Genomic DNA, 9,925 nt, shown 5'->3' on the forward strand with positions numbered 1-9,925 from the left:
GTTTTATGAATGGAGTTTAATCGCACAAACTTTATATGATGCAGAAGGAGATAAATGGAGCACAAATGGAAAAAGCACTTCACCCCCAGGCCCCATTGTTTAGTGTTTCATAAACGATTAATCGCTTCATCCCCATCAAGTGCAATTGTCAGTTCAATAAGCTCCGAGGTATTCTGAATGGCGCTTGGCAAACGGATTCCTGATGTAATTACATCTAAATGGAGTGTGAGAGCGTGAGTGTGTGTGCGGGAGGCAGAGATCTATATGTCTCTATGTAGTGGTAGAGCAACTACATTGCATGTGGGCTGACAAGGAAACCTCTCTGGGGTGCTGCTCATGCTCCAGTGTGAGTTTAGGGGTCGGGTTCTCACCAGGAGATGCAGCACATCCCTGTGGATGGAAAGTGCCGGAGGTGGGATGGGAGCCGGTTCTTTCCACTCGAAGTGAAACAGGAACAGTGGTGATGCCAGCACGATCCCGGCCCTGCGGACAGGTCAGGGTCATGATTCCTGTGGAAACCTCCCTCCCTTTCCTTCCTTGTGCTGCCTGCAGCTGCCTGGTCTCTGCCTGCTCTTTACCCTCAACACAGGGTGGCTCTGGAAAGTGCGTGGGGAAAAGCACCGGGAACACTTTCATGGTCATTGTGCTTTCCAGAATAGTGGAGAGAGCAGAGGCTGGAATGTTGGGAGAAAGGGAATAACTCCAGGCTGACGCTCTTGGTGCCTGGGACCGTAGTCACAGATGTGAGCTTGAAAGACTGACCGAGAGGAGTATATTCTTGCTGGTCTTAGAGTCATAGCTTGTGGCTCTCCATGGAACAACTTCAACTTAGGTGGTGTGTTTATGGAGGGACACTCTTAAAGCAAAAATAACGCCCTGGCTTTACCTGTAACCCTCTAACCCTCTCTCTGCCCTGTTGCATCCAGCCGGCACGATGCCAAGAGCGAGCTGGTGGCTCTGTCCCAGCTCCAGCGCATGGCTCTCGCTGTGCCACCATGCCAGCACACGATGCTTCATCACTGGGCTCCCAGGCAGGCTGTGCCAGCCCGGAGCCCTGCAGAGATCCCGCGCCCATCGCTGGGGCCGCTTGGGAATCAAACAGGTATCGGCAGGTTCCCCGGCGTGTTGCGGCACAGCAGCCCCAGCGCTTGAAAGGGCTGTGATAGGGAACAGTGTTGTCTGTCTTAGATGGTATCTCAGACTCGACAGAGACATGTAAAATGCCAGGCTAGATGTTTGCAGAGACTTGTCAAGCCAAGGGAACCCGTGCCAATGCGAAACATACACTGGGGAAGAGCTGAAGCAGACAGTGGTGTGCCTGCTTGCTGAGCTCGCCCGCGGGTTGCTTTCCCCCTTGACAGAGATTTTTCAGCCAGTCCATGGCCATCAGGGAAGGGCACAGCCCCTGCCAGCCCCATCCAACCAGAGGTGCTGGGACTGCTGCCCGGGACACCCTCCTTCCCCAGCCCCATGGACCTCCCATAGCCCCAGAACTCAGCCCAGGATGGGGATGTCACACTGTGGCTCGAGAGATGCCCAACATGGCAAATTTCTCACTGAAATAACTGCTTTATGTTGCTATTTCCTTAAGCCTTTTTTTCCCCTTCTCTGCTCATAAATGAGATATTTTCTCCCGTTGCCTTGCAACCAGAAAGATGAACAGCAGCACGGGTCAGGCCTCTCCACTGCCTGATGCTTGCTGGAGCATCCTGGCCATCATCATGGATAATACACACAAATGAAGTACAAAGCTTAAGTGTTTTGTATTGCATCCTGCTATATCTCCATTCCCATCTCTATGTAATCATCTTCAGTGATGAAATACTGCTCATGGGGAGACGGGGTGCGGTGAGGGCTTAACTCTGCCTCTTATCCCTCGCACAGAACCTCACTCCTGCTGCTGACAGATTTATTTCTTTCTATTTTTCCTTACCTGGAGTGACCTCATGTTGTGTTTGTGGCACCAGGATCTTTGTATATGGGTGAGAGGCAGCATATTGGGAGCAGTGTTCAGCATGGCACCATTTTAGTGCTCCCGAGCTTCAGGCAACAGCATCCCCCCTGTAATGGTATCCAGGTATCCCACTGCTGGAGGTTGCTGCTCTGAGAAAGCCTCTCCTGGTTATTTGCCTCATATTCCTGGTTATCACTGTGGAGAAACCTCTGGTAAAGCACCTCTGCCACTTCTTTCCAGTAAAGATCCAGGAATGGGGGGAATAGAAGACACCGTAGCAGATCTGAGCCCACCCCTTCCTGGGTTCGTCCTTCTGGTTCTGCTAAACCCAACCAGGAGAAACCCCCTTTGTTCTTAATTTCAGCTTTTGGCTTCACTTTTCCAGTTCCATTTAATCTGCCTCAAAAGGGTCAATTTTCAGTCTTAACAATTAAAGCATTGACTTTGTGTTGCCAAAGCTTGTCCGAGCCCTCGCTGCAGAAAGCATCTTTGCAAAACTTGTCTCCTTGAACATTTAAACTGTCAGCCCCAATTATCCGCATTGCTTCAGCTGAATGGGTTTCTTTCCTCTCAGCCAGCAGCAATATTTTGTTACTGTCTATGAAATATAAACTGCATCCTGAGTTTGAAGCAGCCGTTTTCTGAATCACTGCTCTTACCATCGCTGTGGATTTGCCTCTTGAGTTGCAATACGAAATGCTCAGCCCTTTGCAAAGCGCTCCCCGAAGGCACCGGGGCTGCATCAGTGACTTCCTCTGCCTTCTGCCTTGCAGAAAAGCCCGAGCTGGATGAGATCACCCTGGAGCGAGTGCTGGAGGAGCTGGAGACCATGTGCTATGAGAACATGAACATCGCCATCGAAACGGAGGAGGGCTTGGGCATCGAGTACGACGAGGACGTGGTGTGTGACGTGTGCCGCTCGCCGGAGGGGGAGGACGGCAACGAGATGGTGTTCTGCGACAAGTGCAACGTCTGCGTGCACCAGGTGAGCCGAGAGCAGCCGTTTGGGCTGTCTGCATGGCATGCTGCTCTATGGAGAGGAGCCTTTCACAGGGGCCTGCAGGGGCAGGACAAGGGCAATGGCTTTAACCTGCCAGAGGGGAGATTGAGATGAGCTCTTGGGCAGAAGCTCTTCCCTGTGAGGGTGCTGAGGCGCTGGCACAGGGTGCCCAGAGAAGCTGTGGCTGCCCCATCCCTGGCAGTGTTCAAGGCCAGGTTGGACACAGGGGCTTGGAGCAACCTGCTCTAGTTGAACGTGTCCCTGCCTGGGGCAGGGGTTGGGGCTGGAGGAGCTTTAAGGGCCCTTCCAACCCAAACCAGTCTGGGATTCTGTGATTCTATACCTTCCTCTGGCTTCCTCCCATCCCCACCGTTCCCATTGCCCTGAGTTGTAGATCCCTGGTAGGCTTTTCTGATGGGTTCCCAGCATGTCTCTGATGGAGTGAGGGTAGCAAATGAGGTCTTGGATTGCTGGCAGGCAGCAAACTTGCTTTTCTGAGTTTCTTAGCCCCAACCCTTTGTAAATGCCCATAGAAATACATAACCAGAGGTTGAAAACAGCCTCCTCCTTTGCCCCTCTTCCTTATTCTCTGGTCTGTGTGATATTTTACTTTATGCCTTCTCCTCTTCTTTACCCCGTCCTTCTTTATTAAACTGCAGTGAGATCTTCAGCACCCAGGGGTACCCAGCACCATGTAGAGGACTGGTTGGTGGGCTGGGAGGGATGTGGGTCTGCAAGCCCCACGTTCACCCTGCTCTCAGGAGGGATGGGCTTGCACAGACTTCCAACCTCCTCCTCTTCCACAGCATTACACGGGGGGTATCAGCACCTTCCAGCTCCAGGAGCACTGTCTCCATGGCAGGGTTTCTGACCCAGCCTCCCTGCAATATGAGTGTAGGATTTCATTCTCTTTTGCTGCCTGCAGGGAAATAACTTTATTTTTAGAACTGAATGCAAATGCTTCGTGCCCTTCCGGGGGGGAGCCTGCGCTGGGGGAAACCTCGACAAGGAGAAAGCAGCCATGTGAGGGTCTCCTGGGTCCCACGTGGGTCCAGGGAGGTTTTGCTGGTTGTGCTTTGAGGGGAAGCACTGTGTGGTGCTGCAACAGCAGCGACAGCTCCTGGGCTGCACCCTCTGTATGAAGGGTTTTGGGGGTTTTTTGTTCCTCTAAAGAGAGCCATTTGCTCATCTTTTGGGCAGCGTTTCCATCAGTGCTTCCTGGAGGTGGGAGAGCACTGGAGATATCTATAGTTGCGGGAGGTGGGTGTTTTGAATGGTTTCCATCAGTGAATCAGATTCCACAAAATACCAGCATGATTCAGGCTTGGGGTTGGGTGATGTTTTATTGGTGTTGGGTTTTTAACAAGCCCAGGTTGCAATGTCAGGCCGTGAGCTGACAACATGCTGGTGGGCAGGGGCTCGGGGGGAGGTAGTCAGCATGCAGTAGTGGGGATATACAGACCCTGGCTGTCAGAAGGGGAGGTAGCAGGTTGGATTTCAAGGCTGTTGAAAGAAAAGGGGGATTTTCCATTGTTTTCAGGGAGCAGAGTCCAGCCCTAAGCCCAGTGCTAGCCCATAAGCTGCCTGTGATTTAATCTCTGCCCCAATTTACACCCTAAGCCACAAAGTCCAGAGCCACAGCACAGGATGTTAATGTGGCATCACGTTTCTTATCTAACCTGCCCCATGCCTTTGTCAGCCCCACATCTAAAACCTGCTGGAGAGGGATGCTTTTCCAGCCGGGGAGGGGAGCTGGGATCCTATAGGACACAGCCAGAACTATACTTCGTCCTCCTGCATCCCGTTGGCAAGGGGTAGAGGCAGGGTTGTGCTCAGACACACGCTGGTGGGTGATGGTGCCGGAAGGTATGGTTGTAAACATCTCATCTACATAACACAAGCCACGAGGCTTGCTATTAATTAATTGCTATGAAGCATAGCTTCTAGTAAGCACAGGCAGTCTTCATTTCCAAATCTTCAGTGAGGAGGAATCTTCCCCCCTGCTGCTAAATCGTTGTGGTTCATCGCTCTCACAGTGGCAACGTCACACTTCTCTTTAGCACGGGAATGAGCCATCTCCAGCTTCCAGCCACTGTGCATGGTCCTGTCATTACTGAATCCCCATTCCCTGGTGTGAGGACACGGCCAAGCCCCCTCTCTCTGTTACATGCACCACACTAAGCTCTCCCGTGGCTCAGCATCCTCCCCAGTTTTTAGCATCCCCTTTCTCAGTGATGTTGCACCCGTGACAGGCACAGCAATAAAAATAGCTGCTCTGCTCCTACTCAGCATTGCTCTGGTTCCGTATTCCCAGAGCACCTTCTGGCTGATGCTGGACTGGGAGAGCATGTTGAGCTGATAACCCACCTCATTTCTAGAAGCACACCTTGTCCAGGACAGAGACCCTGTAGTATTTGCTCCTAGGAGCAGAACTGCACCTTCAGCTGCTCTAAAACCTTCAGGAATAAATCACCGAGAGCCAAGACTGCTAGAGATGCACAACTGGTCATAATTCCTGTTTTCCCCTGCATTTTGAGATCAATCTGCCACTTGATTCTCCTGACAGTACATACCAGGCTGCTTTTTGCTTGGTACTTGTCACATGTTTTATAGAGCTCTGTTACAGAAATGGTTTATCTCTCAGATTTGGAGGCACTGTGAAGTGCACAGTTAAGTCTCTATGAACCACGTAGGTTTGCAACAGGAATATTACCTGCCTTAATTCTTTGCTATCCCAATAATCTTTTCCTGAAGTGGCTTCTTCTCCTTGGAAATCACTATCAGAGTGAATTTGTGCTTTGGGGCAGCCAAAAGTCATCGAATCATAAAATTACCGACTGGTTTGGGTTGGAAAGGAGCTTAAAGCTCATCCAGCTTCAGCCCCCTGCCCCGGGCAGGGACACCTTCCACTAGAGCAGGTTGCTCCAAGCCCCTGTGTCCAACCTGGCCTTGAACACTGCCAGGGATGGGGCAGCCACAGCTTCTCTGGGCACCCTGTGCCAGCGCCTCAGCACCCTCACAGGGAAGAGCTTCTGCCTCAGAGCTCATCTCAATCTCCCCTCTGGCAGGTTAAAACCATTCCCCTTGTCCTGTCCCTACTTCTCCTTGTAAAAAGTCCCTCTTCAGATTTCCTGTCACATTATAAAGTCTGTTCTTGGCCAGTAAAGCCTGAGGATGTGCTTTTCCCACGCTCACGCATCTCCACATGCCCCCTCTGCCCCTGTCACTTGCAGTAACAGTGACCTGCAGCAGCAGGATGAAAAGCTGGGGTTTTTTTTGGGGGGGACAAGGGGAAACAATAGGCGCAGAGGTGACAAATGCCTGGGCTCACTCCCGATCAGCAGCACTGGGTCCTTACCAGTGCTGCCCGCTTGCCTCCTGCAGGGATTCAGAGTAGCCAGATCTAGAATTAATTAGATCTCCTCGCTTAAACTAGTGCCACAGCCCCGCGTTGTACCCAAGGCAGTTGTGTGCCACTCGCTGAAAGCCCTTTAAGTGCAGCTTATCAGGACCTGCTGGTTAAAAACTGTCTAGTTTTAGTAGCAGCTGATTAATACTGTAATGAGTTACAGCCGAAGTGGAAAGTATTTTATCATCATCACTGTGTGATAGGACTTATCATTTGGCTCTTCCCCAAGAACGGAAGAGAAATATTTATGAACATTTTGGCTTCTCTGTGTCCTGCACTATCTCAGCAAGTTGGGTAGCTCCATGGGTGACCCGAGTCCTTTAGTTCTCACTCTCTTGGCTGTAGACTTGTTCTTGTGTCATTTAGATTTATTGTCCTTGAGATTTATTATCCTTTATGGTTTCTCCCTTCTGATTTATATTTGTGACTATCGCTTTCCCCTTTTTACCTTTCTGTAGTTATTTTCTCTTCCCCTCTAGGCTGTGTTGGGGGTGTAACCAGCGTGGCCATCGTTCTCAATCATGGGGTTGTGGCTTTTCAACCCTCACCTACCTCAGAGGTTTCTCCACATGGCATTTCTTACTCCTCTGAGTTGTTGTGGGTCCGGTGGCTGTTAAGAAACGGGCTCTGTCCACAGTGCAGAGCTGCTGGTGGTGGTGGCTGTAATGGAGCATCCTGGTTGCCCACCCCACACCTAGAGCCAGGAGGATGTTTGGCATGATGCACAGCACGTTTTTACACTTAGCTTTTAGTTAAAACCCGGGACATACTGATCCAACATGAGTATCCATGTGAAAATAGGGAAGGTAGCAAGGAAGGAAGAACTTAACCTCCCTGTTCAGTAACTGCGGGGCTGCTTTACATCTGCTGTGTATTGGGATGCTCAGATGTGGTGGCGATAAGCCAGCGGTAGTGAGAAAGGTGGGAGCAAAGGAGGAGATGTGGGAAGATGCTCTTCCTGGGTTGCAGGGACTAACCCTCCTGCCTCATGTCTGCACAGGCATGCTATGGCATCCTGAAGGTGCCCATCGGGAGCTGGCTGTGCCGGACCTGCGCCCTCGGGGTTCAGCCAAAGTGTCTACTGTGCCCGAAGAGGGGGGGAGCGCTGAAGCCCACCCGGAGCGGGACGAAATGGGTCCACGTTAGCTGTGCCTTATGGATACCTGAAGTAAGATGTTTTCCAACCTCCTCTTGACACGCGGGTGTTCATTAATGGTGTAAATAGCAAGTCAAGTTTGGGTCACAAAGCTATGCCGAGGTTGGAGCTATGACACTGGTTGGTCATCAGGCTGTGTGTTTAATTAGCAGCCATGGGGCACTCTGTTACGGAGGACACAGAGGTGGGGTGCAAGGGCAGAGAGGTGGGGCGCAGTCTTAAGAGGTCTGGGCAGGGTAAAGCTCATTTCGTGTGCCCATCTGAGATACACAGCAAGAGCCAGGTGAGGAGTTAGTTCAGAGGAATCACCGACATAAACTTTTCCTTCCATTTCACCCAAATTGTTTTCTGGGTTTTGGGGTTTGGGTTTTTTTTCCAGCTTATAAGTGACCCTGAAAAATAGCAAATAGGAAATTGATCCCTCATTCAGACTACCACAGGTATCCTCTTGCAGGAGGTTTGGGGTGGTAGCCAGGATTTACAGCTTGTCTTCTGTTTCATGGCCAGGTTAGCATTGGATGTCCTGAAAAAATGGAACCCATTACGAAGATCTCCCATATCCCAGCAAGCAGATGGGCTTTGTCCTGCAGCCTTTGCAAGGAGTGCACTGGGACTTGTATTCAGGTATGTAACATGGCACCAAAGGAACTCAGACCTCTGGGGTTGTGCCTGTAATTGCCACTGGAGATTCTCAAGATGTTGGAGGAGGCTTGTTCCTGCTCTGAGTAAACCTAATGACAGGGAGCGCGAGCGCCCATCAGATATCATCAGATGTTGTTTGCAATCATTTAACGTATTGAGTGCTAGGAATCTAGATTAACTTTCTTTGCATAACACAGTGATGTTGCTGTAGTGACACTAATTACCAGGGCTGCAAATGACCTTGGTTTGAAGTCAGGAACCTCCAGCAGAAAAGCTTGGCAGAGCTGCCAGAAAAGTGAGATGCTCGTGAGATCCACAGCCCAAGTACTTCACAAACCAGTGGGAAGCCTTTCTGTTGGGGGGAATATCAGGTAGTCCCCACTAGCCTGCTGGCTTGGAAAATAGGGTATTTACCATGTATTACGTTCCCACATTTCCTCCTGTTTTGCCACATGTAAGCAGACATCTGATTGCCCGGTCTTCCTGCAGCAGGAGGACAAGTTCTCTTTCCAGACAGAAAGCAGGATGTTCTGGGCTTTCCTACACAGAAATGGGACAGAGCTTCCTGCGCCACGATCTCTCTTCTTGGGGAGCAAAGAGGAGAAGCTCCCATCCAAAATGCAGCACACTTGGTGTGAGAGCATCTGGGGAGCCTTGCTGCATCCAGCGATTCCCCCTGCTTCCTACTGCTTGGCTGGTGCAATGTTCCAGTGGTCCCTGGGGATGGGCTGGGGGATCTGCTGCTTTGCAGTGCCTGTGCCTGTTGCTTTCATTGGTAAACCAGGTAAACCAGTCTTGATGTGCAGGGCAGGATGGAATAGCCATTAAGCTCTGAAAAACTGGGAGAAGGTTTGGAATGTGTACCAGTCCCAACTGATCAGCTCCAGTACAGCAACAGGAGCTGCACCTCGGAGGTTGGTGTGCACAGCAGTGACTATGGGGGACCAGGAGTAGTTGGCTGGTTGCAAAAGGGTGATAGGAATAGGAGGTCTGCAGGCTCTGCTGCGTTCATGTCACTGCTTTGGGTTTAATACTTTAAAGGGAGCTATTTAAAAGCAATCCCCTTAGCTTGAAATGAAATCTCACAATACTTCTTTAAATCTCCAGCGTTGACTCACATCTTTTTTGATGGCTCTGGGTGGATCTGCTTATTCACCCTGCCAGATGGAGATACTGTGTCATAACGGCAACTGCTTTCAAAGAACGGAAGGGCAGGGAAGGAGGCAAACAGGCTTGGCAGCATCAAAAAGAATTCAGCTTCTCTGAGGCTTCATCCTCTTAGTGCCGGCATGGCATGGGAGCTGTGAGATCCCGGGGACTGAATGGATTTGCATTAAAGGTCACCTGAGATGGAACAGGAGCTTTATTGTCTCATGAGCCGGCAGCTCACGGTTTATAAGTCTTGATGAGATTGTCACCAGCGCGTTTGCCAAGGCCACCCTTGCATGCTCGGAGTGGTTTTGCTTCAAGGGAAAGGGGGAGAAGGGGGAAAAAAGGCAGCAGTGCCTTTATTTAAGGATTTAGGGGGTAAATCAACAAGTTCACCCATAGATAAACAAACACGCTCTGTACTCACCAGCGGTACAGAGCTCTGGTTTGAAAGCTTCTGTTTATGGAGCATATTTTTGATCAGTGCCTGTTTATACAGGTGTAATCTAACTACCTTTGTCAGCGTTTTGGGTTTATGACCCAGCTCTGAAAGGAGGAGGTTGTTCTCTGTTCAAGTACTGAGCTTTTCTTCTTGGCAGCAGGCATCAGGTGCTG

The 9,925-nt window shown here is 50.6% G+C and overlaps 1 protein-coding gene across 1 annotated transcript in view; it reads left to right on the forward strand.

Annotated features, from left to right (window-relative positions):
- JADE2 (jade family PHD finger 2) overlaps window positions 1-9,925 on the forward strand; it is a gene marked incomplete at both ends in the record, with an annotated part of 33,373 nt that overhangs the window by 7,711 nt on the left and 15,737 nt on the right. Inside the window, 3 exon segments of the mRNA XM_010014797.1 lie at window positions 2,728-2,939; window positions 7,364-7,531; window positions 8,027-8,143. Of these exon segments, the coding sequence (XP_010013099.1) occupies window positions 2,728-2,939; window positions 7,364-7,531; window positions 8,027-8,143 (497 nt within the window).

This window comes from Nestor notabilis, unplaced genomic scaffold (assembly GCF_000696875.1).
Source record: "Nestor notabilis isolate BGI_N333 unplaced genomic scaffold, ASM69687v1 scaffold15785, whole genome shotgun sequence".
Classification (NCBI taxonomy): Eukaryota; Metazoa; Chordata; class Aves; order Psittaciformes; family Psittacidae; genus Nestor; species Nestor notabilis.